This window comes from Chiloscyllium punctatum, chromosome 15, assembly GCF_047496795.1.
Source record: "Chiloscyllium punctatum isolate Juve2018m chromosome 15, sChiPun1.3, whole genome shotgun sequence".
Taxonomy (NCBI): Eukaryota; Metazoa; Chordata; class Chondrichthyes; order Orectolobiformes; family Hemiscylliidae; genus Chiloscyllium; species Chiloscyllium punctatum.
The window spans coordinates 99,141,318-99,154,634 of record NC_092753.1 but is presented as its reverse complement, the minus strand read 5'-3'; the positions used below and the strand labels follow the sequence as shown (position 1 = coordinate 99,154,634).

Sequence of the window (13,317 nt, the reverse complement as noted above, 5' to 3'; positions counted from 1 at the left end):
GGAGATCAGAATTGCATGCAATATTCCAAAAGTGGCCTAATCACCTTGATTAATTGTTATCATTTAATCAACTGCAACATGACCTCCCGACACCTGTACTCAATACTCCGACCAATAAAGGAAAGCATACCAAATGCTGCCTTCACTGTCCTATCTTCCTGCGACTCTATTTTCAAGGAGCTATGAACCTGCACTCCAAGGTCTCTTTGATCAGCGACACTCCCTAGGACCTTACCACTAAGTGTACAAGTTCTACTCTGATTTGCTTTTCCAAAATGCAGCATTTATCTAAATTAAACTTCATCTGCCAAACCTCAGCCCATTGGCTCATCTGATGAAGATCCTGTTGTAATCTGAGGTAACCTTCTTTACTGTCCGCCTCACCTGCAATTTTGGTGTCATCTGCAAACTTACTAACTGTACCTCTTATGTTCACATCCAAATCATTTGTATAAATGACGAAAAGTAGTGGACCCAGCACCGATCCTTGTGGCACTCCACTGATCACAGGCCTCCAGTCTGAAAACAACCTTCCACCACCACCTTCTGTCTTCTATCTTTGAGCCAGTTCTGTATCCAAATGGCTAGTTCTCCCTGTATGTATTCCATGAGATGAGAACAAAAACAAAGCAGCCACGAAACGTCTCACAAAATGAACAAAGAAAGATTTAAAAAAAAAAGGTCACTCCTTTAGCCCACCAAGACTGCATCTTTCTGAACCAAATACCTTTTGCCTCTCCACTATCCATATCCCTCTCTTCCCTGCCTATTCAGATATTTGTCAAGCTGTCTCTTTAATGGTGCTGTTGTATTTTGCTCCAGCACTACATGTGGCAGTAATTTCCAGGTACTTACCATCCTCTATGGAAAATTAAACCATTTCTTACGTTGCCTTTAAACTTAGCCCTTTAAACTATGTCTCCCGTAGTTTATGCGACCCCAACTTTGGTTGAGATACAGAATTTGAGAATTGCTGTTTTCAGAGGTTCAGCATCTTTCGAAGCAAATAAATTTCCAGAGCAGGCTGTAAGGTTGCTCACTGAAGGGAAGAAACTGCTCACTCTAACTATCAATTTCCTGCTACGTATGGGATACTGTAGGACTGCTAACTTTGTACGGTTATTTGAAAAGGGCAGGAACCTGAGTTAGTGTAAGCCAGTCAGCTTCAGTTTGTTGATCGAATTATTGAGAAAAATTGAGGAACGATATAACTATCATTTGGAGAGAACAATTAATCAAGGTAGTCAGAAGAGACTTGTCAACAGATACTTGTGTTATGTAGTTGACATGTAGTTTAGCAAGGCTTTTGACACTGTCCCACATGGCAGACTGTTAAGAAAAGAAAGACCATATGGAATCAGGGAAATGTGACATGTTGGAGCCAAAATCAGCTTAAGGCACGAAGTGAAGCTTGAGGGATGCTTTGCAAGGATGGTGACAGATGACATAAAATCTGGCAGAAATGTAGACTGAGGAGGACAGTTTGGAACTCCAAAAGGGCATTGACAGTTTGGTGGAGTGGGCAACTAGGTGGCAAATGAGTTTCCATGCAGAGAAGTGCGAGGTGATGCATTTTGATCAGGAGAACTGTGAAAGACTATTTCAAATCGGGGTTACAATGGCAGGGAAGGGGACTGAGAGAAGACTTGATAGAAGTTTTCAAAATCATAAGCAGGGTGGATAGAGTGGACAGGGTGAAACTGTTTTTGCTCATAAAATGCACAAGAAGAGGAAAGATTGGATGTACTGCAGTTTTGTTCTTGGGAACAGAGGATGCTGAGGGGAGATTTAATGGAGTGTCTAAAATTGATAGCCCTGATACAGTGAATAGAAAGGATCCAGTTTTATTATCAGAATGTTCATTAACCAGGTTTGCAGAATTAAAGTAATAGGGAGAAAGATTTTTATAATTTCATTCATGGGATGTGAATGTTCCACTCTGGATCCTGAATTTATTTCCCATCCCTAATTGTCCATGAGAAGATGGTGGTGGGCTATCTTCCAGAACCACTGTAGTCCTTGTGTTATAGCTATTAGGGCAGATTGTTCCCAGATTTTCACTGTGTCTTGGTTCACATGACAATAAATTCAGTTCATTCATTTATCCAGTAATGGTGATGATAGGTGAGTTGAGAAGTTTTTATTTTGGTGATAGATTCTGGAATTTGCTGTTTGAAAGTAGAGCAAAAATCCTGATCCAATTTTTTAAAAAATTGAATATACACTTGATTTGCTGTAAATTACAAGGCCAAATGGACCAATAACTGGAAGGTAGAATAAGATTAGATTGATAGATATGTTATGGCTAGCGAAGGCATAATGAGTTGAATAGTTTCCTTCTGCGCTATAAATTTTCAACAGCGAGTTTTGAGAAGATTTGTAGCTGATGTTGAGGGTCTGGATGTAGGTTTGCTTGCTGACCTGGAAGGTTCATTATCAGTGACGAAACATCTGAAAATGAACCTTTCAGCTCAGTTAGCAAACCTACATCCAAAATTTTCAGCACTTAGTGCTTTAAATCTGGTTTCATTCTAAAAAGTCTCTTCTGCAATCTTCCTATAGCTTAGATACTCACTAACGTCTCATATGGAATTGGAATTAATGCGAAAGCTGAGAATTATTTTCTAGTGTTTGCTGAACTTTTACCATGTATTTTGTGCGATCCTTATCTAATAATGAAGCCATGGAGCACACATTTTTTTAACATTTATTATGATTCCAAAGAGGCCAGTAAATGTTTTTAAAGAAAAACTTTGTTATGTGAAAGAGTGGCGCAGCAAAAATTCATATTTAAGACTTTCACTGGAACAAACAAACATTAAGCTTCTAAAAATTAATTGTTGGCAACTTAGACTTTAAGCTATAGGACTTTCCCCTTTTATTTTTGAGACAATTGAATCATTATTTTACATGTCTACTTTATACTGTCCCTGATTTAGAAATTCAACTTTCCTGGATCTCTTTGAAAGTCCCAAGGGTTTATTATTTTTCTTTTTCAAGCCTGATAGCCTTTGACCCGAGAACTGTCTTCCATGATAAGGGTCTTTTCTAACGTTTCTGCCTTTAGTATGAGCAAAGCAAAACTTGAGTACAGATTGTGCGAATGCTTTCAGTGTATCCTTAAATTTATGAAATAGCCTGAAAATATAGCAACCGTATATTGCCTCAACTTATTCTTCTTTCCAAAATGGCATGCTGTGTTTTTAACATTGCTCAGTGTGGAGGCAGAGCAGGTGGTTAAGCTCCCCTCTGCTTGAATGGTTTACAAGACTGAGCTGTTGTAATGTTACTGAAAAATAAACTGGCTTAATTTATTTGCAGCGCAAGTATCCTCATCCTCCGAGACCAAACAGTGTAAGAATCTATGAAGCACATGTTGGAATTGCATCGCCTGAGGGGAAAATTGCCTCTTATAAGAACTTCACACACAATATGCTGGTCAGAATTAAGAAGCTAGGTAAGCTATTGCAAAATGGTTGATTGCTGTGCCATGAACTAGTACTGCATTCAAAAAAGTACTGATGATATTTGAGAATTGATGAGGTCAGAGTGTGATATCTATGTTTTCTGGAATACACAGGAGTTAAGCGGATTCGCTGTTAGTACACTGACATGGTGATGCCATGGCGTATCAATGGGGACATGATTTTGAATCCCACTGTTTTAGGTCGTAAAATTCAGCAAAAATCTGGAATAAAAAAGTACCCTCATGACAACGATGAGAATGCCGTTGAGGTTCACTAATGTCCTTTAGGGAAGGAATTCCTCAGCTGATCTGGCCTGCATGTGACTCCAGACCTGCAGCAAAATGATTGACGATTAGGAGTGGGCAATGAATGATAGCCCAGTCAACAATGCGCACATCCCATCGATGAATATGTTAAAAATTCCTGGTGGGCATATTTTAATATGCAAGGGGATTCATTTGGTGCTTAGAAAATCTCAGGTTGCTAGGTGTGAGAAAGATTTGAGGTTGCACTGTGCCAGTGAGCAAGTTCACCAACAGAGACAGGCCTTAACCACAGTGTTGAATCACAAAAATAGAAATTGCTGCAGAAACTCAGCATCAGGCCTGGCAGTATCTGTGGAGAGAAAGCAGAGTTAATACTTTGAGTCCAGTGACCTGTCTTTCAAACTGTGGAACCACAGTTCTGATCTGCGATGGTACTGTGGACTCGGTTGGTGCTTTGAACACTCCGGGTACTAAACGTGGTGTTGGGCCATGAAAGAGATTCATCTGTTGGTGCCATGCTACTAAGATTCTGTGATGTCACTTCTGCCAACATCTCCCAGATTATTCTCAGTTTGAATTGCCAACCCCAGGTCAGGGGCAAGTTGTTTTTTTTAACTCACTCCATGGGTGTCGGGGGTGTTGGCAGGGTCTGCATTGAACCACAGCAGTAAAGGAGAAGAAAAACTAGAGGTTTCTACCCATAAACTGTTGAAGCTTGCAGTTAAACTAAGCTCTAGTACATTATTTCCATTATTGTTTGTGCCACCACCTAATCTCTCTACAGTCATAGAGTCAGAGAGTCTCAGAGATGTACAGCATGGAAACAGACCTTTTGGTCCAACTCGTCCATGCTGGTGAGATATCCCAACCCAATCTAGTCCCACCTGCCAGCACCTGGCCCATATCCCTCCAAACCCCTCCTATTCATGTACTCATCCAGATACCTTTTAAATGTTGCAATTGTAGTAGTCTCCACCACTTCCTCTGGCAGCTCATTCCATACATGTTCTACTCTCTGTGTGAAAAAGTTACCCCTTAGGTCTTTTCTATATCTTTCCCCTCTCACACTAAACCTATGCCCTGTCATTCTGGACTCACCGACCCCACGGAAAAGACTTTGTCTATTTATCCTATCCATGCCCCTCATGATTTTATAAACTTTTATAAGGTCACCCCTCAGCCTCCGACACTCCAGGGAAAACATCCCTAGCCTCTTCAACCTCTCCCTATAGCTCAAATCCTCCAACCCTGGCAACATCCCTGTAAATCTCTTCTGAACCCTTTCAAGTTTCACAACATCTTTCCGATAGGAAGGAGACCAGAATTGCTTGCAATATTCCAACAGTGGCCGAACCAATGTCCTGTATAGCCGCAATATGACCCCCCCAACTCCTATACTCAATACTCTGACCAATAAAGGAAAGCATACCAAATGTCGTCTTTGCTATCCCATCTACCTGCAACTTTACCTTCAAGGAGCTGTGAACCTGCACTCCAAGGCCTCTTTGTTGAGCAACACTCTCTGGGACCTTCCCATTAAGTGTATAAGTCCTGCTAAGATTTGCTGTCCTAAAATGCAACACCTCATACTTATCTAAATTAAACTCCATCTGCCACATCTCAGCCCATTGTCCCATTTGGTCAAGATCCTGTTGTAATCTGAGGTAATTTTCTGCGACTCCAATTTTGGTGTCATCTGCAAACTTACCAACTATACTTCTTCTGCTCACGTCCAAATCATTTATATAAATGATGAAAAATAGTGGACCCAGCACCGATCCTTGTGGCACTCCACTGCTCACAGGCCTCCAGTTTGAAAAAACAACCCTCCACCACCACCCTCTTTCTTCTACCTTTGAGCCAGTTTTGTAACTATCAGCCCCATCTCAGCTGAGGGCCACACTCTCTCAGGTTAGCATTGAGTACACTTAGTGCAAAATTAATGCATCAGATATGTCAGGTGAATGGCTCTGTTGAGAATCATCAGTTAATGTCCAGTGTCTTAGCAAAGTCATGTATGTCTATAAGCATACTTTTTGTTTATGGAAAGTAGGTTATGGACCAACCTGGTGGCTGCACTTGTAACAATAACTGTGCTTTTGACAAATTACAGTAAAATTTCTGTTCACTTACAACAGACTCAGACAGTTGAGGAAACTCCCAATGTTGGATCGGGCCTGACGGGTTTAATTTACTAAAATTGTTAGATTTTTTTCAAAATGTATTATTTACTTGGTAAGAATAGATATCCGGTTGCAAGGGTGTCATGGGAAATCAAAAGGAAAACTGGTTAAAAATGTTCTTAATATTGCTCAGTTCAAGCTTGGCATAAAGCTGCTCTCATTTTACTCTGAGCATCTCTTGAACCACAAAAGGCATAGACCCTGATGGACCAATAAAATGTATTATTTCTGAAGCAGCAGCTTCTGTGCTGTGTTTGAACAACTTTCATGAATTTCTTTGTCTCTTCCTCTCTTTCAAGATGCTCCTTAAAATTTACCTCTCTGTTCAAGGTTTTGTATGTGAATATTTCTTTGTGGCTGGCTGTCAAATTTAGTTTCCTACTATTTCTATGAAGTGTCTTTGGATGTTTTACAAAGTTGAAAGTTCTGTGTCGTTGCAAGTGTTATCAAAGAGTGTCATCATGCTTAGTTTACCAAGATATGTCACTGAATGCGAGGCCTGTTTTCAGTGATTCCAATGGTAACTCACCTTTAGATAGGAACATTGTTTTGTATTTTTATACTAAAATATATGTGCAAGAAAAGTTTTTGACTGGAATTAATTTCCTTTAGTATCAGCAGGATTCTGAGTTTTTCTCTTGCTGGCAGCGTCACTCTAAAGTGTATCTCCATTGGGAGTCGAAATAGGTACATGTATTCCTGACTGCTGATTTAAATTTGATGCATTGGAATGTATGACTTACATTATGGCATGAGATAAGGAATGTGTGTTTCAAAGCTTCGAAGCAAGTCATGATCTGAGATGCTGGGCTTATACTCACATAACCCTATTATCAAGATACCTGCTCCTTGAATGCCCCAAGTTAGTACAAAATAGTCCACTAGGGAGCAGGAAAAAAAATTTGCATTCTCGGTAAAAATTTGAATAGTATGAAGTTAATTATTCATTTTTATTCTTTGCAAAGTATTCCACACCCCCCCCCCCTTCCCAATTAGTTGGGTTTTATTATCTGACAGCAAGTTGTTGACACCTATTTTTGTCAGCAAAGTGAATAGATGATCATTTTGTCCTTTTTATGACAAAGATAAAATACTGTGGATTCCATAAATCTGAAACAAAGGGAAAGCAATACTCAGCAGAAGTGGCATCATATATGGAGGGAAAAGCAGTTGAAAGTTTCAGTTTGAGGTTCAGCATGGGGTTAGATACAGAGTAGATATCGAAACTAGGAGTAGGTCATTTGGTCCTTTAAGCCTGCTCTGCCATTCAATAGGCCCATGGCTCATGGCTGATCCTCTATCTCAATGCCATTTTCTCAGTTTCTGCCTGTCGTGATTGGTACCAGGTGACATCCTTGATTGAGGGAGCCCTGGCTGACAGATATAAATTAGAGTGTCAGAATCTCCTCACTTGAGGGACTGACTCTGAGCTGGCTGGCCACAGCCATTGTACTTTGCATGTATAATTAAAGGGTGACTTGGTGACAGGACACCAGCCTCTGTATAGTTTTTTTCTGTGGCGACTAAAATGGGATGGTACATGCCTGAAGTACATTTCACTAGCAACAGTCATCTTTGAGTTTAGAAATCATTTCTGGCATCATGCCTTTGTTTTGGAAGCTTTGCTCATTCGATTCTGCTGTCGAAGACTGGGCCCAATATGTGGAACGCATGTGATTGAAAAGCAGCAAGCATCATTTGCAATACACAGACTCCCAGATGTATGGATTATGGACAATGGGACACTATTTACCAGCTAGGAATATGAATATTTCCGAAACTTGAATGGCATTCAGCGCATAAGGACAGCTTCATCCCCTCCATTGTCCAGTGGTCTGGCGGCAAGAGGTGTCCACATGTTAAGGGCAGGCCTCTCTGTGTCACTTGATACTAAACTGTCCCGGTTCCTGTTCAATTATAGGACCATCCATCATGCAACAACTGGGATAGCTCCAGCAGAATTGCTAATGGGGAGAAGTCTCCACATCAGGCTAAATCTGATATTCCTGGACATGGGGGGAGGGTGAGATGGCAGCAGGAATGCCAGTGCCAGCCACATGCTTCCTCCAAGTGAGACAGAGAGAGAGAGAAACACACACGTTTATTTCAGGAGATGATGTTCAGTGCTGGAACTATGGAAATGGTCCTGTAGAGGTATGAGGTGAAGTCGGCATGAACTCAGGTCTCGTGACATACAAAGTTGTGGGGGAGGTGGGGAGGGGTGGGTATTGGTGTTGCAGTGATTGGAAACAGGTGGATCTCATTAACTATAAGATCCTTGATTGGCCCAGGTTAACAACCCCAATCAGAGAGCTCTGGATACTGGATATTGACAGGAGATTCAGAATCTTCTCACTTGAGGGACCGACTCTGAGCTGGCTGGCCACAACTAGTGTCCTGTGCACATATAAATGAAGGGTGACTTGGTGATGGGATATGGGCCTCTGTGCAGTTATTTCATTCTCCATGCCCCTGATGTTTTTAAACATTATAAATCTCTTCCTTGAATATACTGAATCATCCAATCACCACAGTTCCCTCTATGATGTTCCCCATCAAAGAGTCCCTGGACAGGGCCTGCATAGGGTTAGATACAGAGTAAAGTGCACTCTACATCATTACCATCAAATAATTCCTCAGGCAGGTACAGCATGTGGTTAGATAAAGAGTGAAGCTTCTGTTACACCGTCCCTATCAAACACACCTCGGGCAGGTACAGCATAGTGTATTATAGTACCAAACAATTTATATTTACATAATGAGGCACCTCACAGAAATATTTTTAAAATAATTATAATGTTGAACCGCATTGCAATATTAGGTCGACGATCAAAAGCTTGGTTAAAGGGATTTATAATCAGAGTTTTTCAAAGAAGAAAATGTATACAGAACTTGGGAACTAAGCAATTTAAGGCATGGCTGCAAATAATGAAGGAGCAATGATATGAATGCAATGGAGACCAAAATTACAGGAATGCAAATATCAGAGAGAGTTGCTGAGTTTGAGAAGATTGCATAGATCAGGAAGGACAGGGCCATGGGGGAATTTGAAAATGGGGATGAGAATGTTAAAATTGAAATGTTGTTTGACTGGGGACTAAAATAGGTCAAATTGGTTGAATTTATAATTAAATATTGGATGATTTATCAGTCTGAAGTTTTCAAGGTATTGAGAGAGAACTAGTGTGGATTTGTAAAGGGCTGGTCATGCCTGAGGAATCTAATTGAATTTTGTGTGGAAGTGACTGAAGTAGTGTACCAGGGAATGCCTGAGGCAGTTATTTATATGGATTTCCAGAAGGCATTTGATAAAGTTCCCGATAAGACATTATTAGTTAAAATTGAAGCTCGTGGAATTGTAATCAAGTTATGGACTTGATGGGTAATGGTCTCATTGGCAGGATGTGACTAGTAATGTTCATAAGGATCTGTATTGAGCCGTAGCTATTTGTTTTAGTTGTTAGCAGCTTAGATAATGGGATACAAAATAGGATAGATGCATTCAGTAATGGCACTAAGATGGGTGATATTGTAAGTAGCGTTGATGGAAGCGTGAGTAGGTTACACTTAGTTTTGGTACAAGTGCATTCCTTTCAGGAGGAGCCATCAGCAACCAGAGGGAAGAGCCTATACAGGGGAAAATGTAAAATCGAGCACGGGGTTTCTCGGTATGGGCACATTCCTTTCAGGAAGAGCCAGAAGCCACCCATTCTGGGGAAGCTTCCTACCCTTTTCCCGGGAGTTGCCTCAGTCTTTCTAAAGGGTTAGTACAGTTTGTTCATTTTCTGGTTAACACATGGAGTCCAGAGAGTTAGATAAATAGGAGTGCACAACGAGGTGGCATATTTATAAGGTGAACGACTTAAAAAGGATGCAAGGGGCAACATTTTTACAGAGAACGTTTTTTATGTGGAACGAACTGCCAGAGAGCGGTGGATGCAGGTCTAGTTATAACTTTTGAAAGATATTTGGATAATTTCATGAATAGGAAAGGTTTGAAGGGTTATGGGCCAAGTGCAGGCAGCTGGGACTAGTTTAGACTGGGAACATGGTCAGCCCGTGGACTAGTTGGACCAAAGGGTCTGTTTCTGTGCTGTGCTGTTCTATGACTTGAGTGGGGATGGCTTTTGTTAGCAAGTAATAACTGTAATTTTTAAGTAGCTAACTGAAATTTTACTTGTAATTGAACAGCCAGTACAGGATTCGTTACGTCAGTTGGTGGGATTTTGTGTTCTACCTGTGAGATTTGGTGAATGACAGAAGCAAAGAACATCCTTGATATTTACATCTGCAGGAAGTGTACCCACTTTCGGCTGCTCACTGAATGAATGGGTAGGCACACAAATGGCAGAGAGGGTCATAGAAGCTATAGAAACGTGATCATGCCCAAGGTACAGGAAGCTGGACGGGTGATTGCGAGACAAAGCAGGCAGTCAGTGCAGGTGCCCCCTGCTGCTCTTCTCCTGTCAAACAGGTATTCAGTTTTGGGTACTGATGAGGGAATGGCCCATTTGGTGAGCCAGCAGCAGCAGCCAGAGTGGTGGCACCACAGCTGGCCCTGCTGTACAGAGGGAAGGGACAAAGCAAAGTAGATCAACAGCAATTGGAGATTCAACAGCTAGAGGCACTGATAGGTGCTTGTGTGGGTGTGAGATACTCCAAATGGTATGTTGCCTTCCTGGTGCCAGTGTCATGGATGTCTGTGTGGGTACAAGGCATCCTGAAATGGGAGGGTAAACAGACGAAGACATTGTCCACATGGGCACAAATGACATAGATAGGAAAAGTGACAAGGTGCTGCAGCAACAATTCAGGATATTAGATAGTAAACTGAAAAAAGGCACCTCTAGGGTAGTAATCTCAGGACTACTCCTCATGCCATGTACTACTGAGGCTAGGAACAGAGACATATTATAATTGAACACCAAGGTAAAGAGCTGGTGTAGGTGGGAGGGCTTCAGACATGTGCATCATTGGGATTTCTTCCAGGGAAGGTAGGACCTGTACAAAAAAGGACAGGTTACACCTAAACAGGAGGAGCACCAATATCCTGTTTGGGGGATATGATAGTGCCACTCAGAAGGATTTAATCTAGTGTAACGGGGGTTGGGAACTCAGGGAACAGGTCAGTCAGGATAGACATTAGGGAAGAGCTTGACTTTAGGGCAAATATAGCGAAGAGCCATCAGCAGTCAGAGGGAAGAGCCTACACAGGCTGAGTTTGCTGAGCTGAGCAAAACTAGAGGCCTGGGCTATATTTGCTTCAATGTAAGAAGTGTTACAGGTAAGATTGATGAACTAAGGGTATGGATTAACATACACAATTATAGTGTTTCTATCAGAGACATGGTTGAAAGCAGGAGAGGATTGGCAACTTAATATTCCAGGATAGCGATATTTTAGACAAGACAGAGGAGGAAGCCTAGAGGTGGGGGAGTTGCGTTACAGTTTAGGGAGCATATCACAGCTGTCTTGAGGGAGGACACCCTGGAGGGATCTTGCAGAGGGGCGTTATGGATACAGCTCAGGAATAGGAAGCGTGCAATCACAATGCTGGGATCGTACTACAGAGCTCCCAGTTGTCAGCAAGAGATAGTCAAAGAGATATGTAGTCAGATTGTGGAAAGATGTGAAAATAACAGGATTGTTGTGGTGGGTGATTTGAACTTCCCCCATATTGACTGGGATTCCCTTAGTACTGAGAGTTTGGATGGAGAGCAGTTTGTCAGTTGTGTCCAAGAGTGTGGTTTTGAAACAGTATGTGGATAGTCAATGAAGACAGGGTCCATACAGGGCCTGGTACTGGGAAATAAGCCCAGATAAGTGATCAAAGTTTTAGTGGGAGAACATTTTGGGAATAATGACCATAACTCGATAAATCTTCGGATGCTTTTGGATAAGGACAAGAGTGGACCTCGGATGAAGTTGTTAAATTGTGGAAAGGCAAACCATAGCCAAATTAGACAAGGTTTGCAGAACTTTGATTGGGATCGGCTGTTTGAGGGTAAATCCACATCAGAAATGTGGGAGTCTTTTAAGGACCAATTGATTAGAGTGCAGGACAGGCATGTACCTGTAAAAATGAATGACGGGAATTTGCAGAATTTGAGAACCTTGACATTTGTCAGCTTAGTCAAATAAAAAGGAAGCATACCTTGAAGAAAAAAAGAGAAAGTAGGAAGGAACTCAAACAGGGAGGTCGGAGGACTAAAAGGGGCTATGAAATGTCCTTGGCGAGTAGGGGTGAGGAAAATCCCAAAGCATGTTATATATAGATTAGGAGCAAGAGAGTAACCCACTCAAGGATAAAGGAGGGAGGTTATGTGTGGAGCCAGAGGAAATGGGTGAGATCCTTGGTGAGTACTTTATATCAGTATTTACAAAAGAGGGACATGAGGAATGTTGAGGTTCAGGAAAAGTGTGTGAATACTCTCGGGCAGATCAACATAATGAAGGAAGAAGTGTTGGGTGACTTGAAATACATTAAGGTAGATAAATCCCCAAAGGCCAGATGAACTTTAACCCAGGACACTGGGAGGTTTTTATGACGTTGAAGACATATACTGTACCTTTAAGGGATAGAGAATGATGATCTGAACTGTGAGCTAAGTGCCTGTGTATGTGACAAAATGGCAGTCCCAAAGTCGACTGGAAATTTGAAAATATGTAACATGTGGCTGTGAAATGGATACCTGAGTTTAGGTTGCTGGTCTTATAACAACTCAACTTTAACCAATCAGTTTAAATTGTGCCCCAGAATATTAAAACCCAGTCGAGTTTGAATTTATTGTTTTGCCAACATCAAACCAATGAGATGATCCAATGTTAGGGATACAAGAATGCAGTCATTTTGAAAACTGGTCAGAGAGCAAATGCCATAAGACAGAGAAACTGCTGGAAAGCTAATTGTGCATCTAACATCTTGCTCTCAAAGAAATTACATAACACTCTCTATCAAAGATACCTCTTCATGTGAAACATACTCGCAGTGAAAAGAAAGACAATGACCCAGGGAGATCAGCAGCAAGAAAATTTGAAGACAGCAGAGAAGATAAAGACTGTGGTTTTGTAATTAAGCTAATTTTATTACATGTCTTATTGCAACAGCATATTGTTATAGAGTTGGAGTCAGAGAGTAAGCAGTTAAGAGAAAGGGGAGGCTTAGTTTTGTGAATTATTTTTGTTTAATGTTCACTTTCAGAGTAAGAAAATAAATTGATGTTATTTTCTTTAAATAGTAGAATTTAGGAATTCTCTGTCAAGCTTTTCTGATGTTTAGTTTAATTAAACAGAAAAGGTTCACCTCTGTGTCGTAACAGAGGCTAGGGAGGAAATAGCTGGGGCCGTAAGTGATATTTTTGCATCCTCTGTGGCCTCAGGCGAGATTCCAGAGGACTGGAG

The 13,317-nt window shown here is 41.2% G+C and overlaps 1 protein-coding gene across 3 annotated transcripts in view; it reads left to right on the top strand.

The window, feature by feature from the left end:
• Positions 1–13,317, top strand: part of gbe1b (glucan (1,4-alpha-), branching enzyme 1b) — a 591,749-nt gene that overhangs the window by 303,842 nt on the left and 274,590 nt on the right. For all 3 annotated transcript variants that reach the window (XM_072585795.1, XM_072585794.1, XM_072585793.1), the window contains exon 5: positions 3,322–3,457. In XM_072585795.1, coding sequence (XP_072441896.1) covers positions 3,322–3,457 — 136 coding nt within the window. The remainder of the gene's footprint in view (positions 1–3,321; positions 3,458–13,317) is intronic.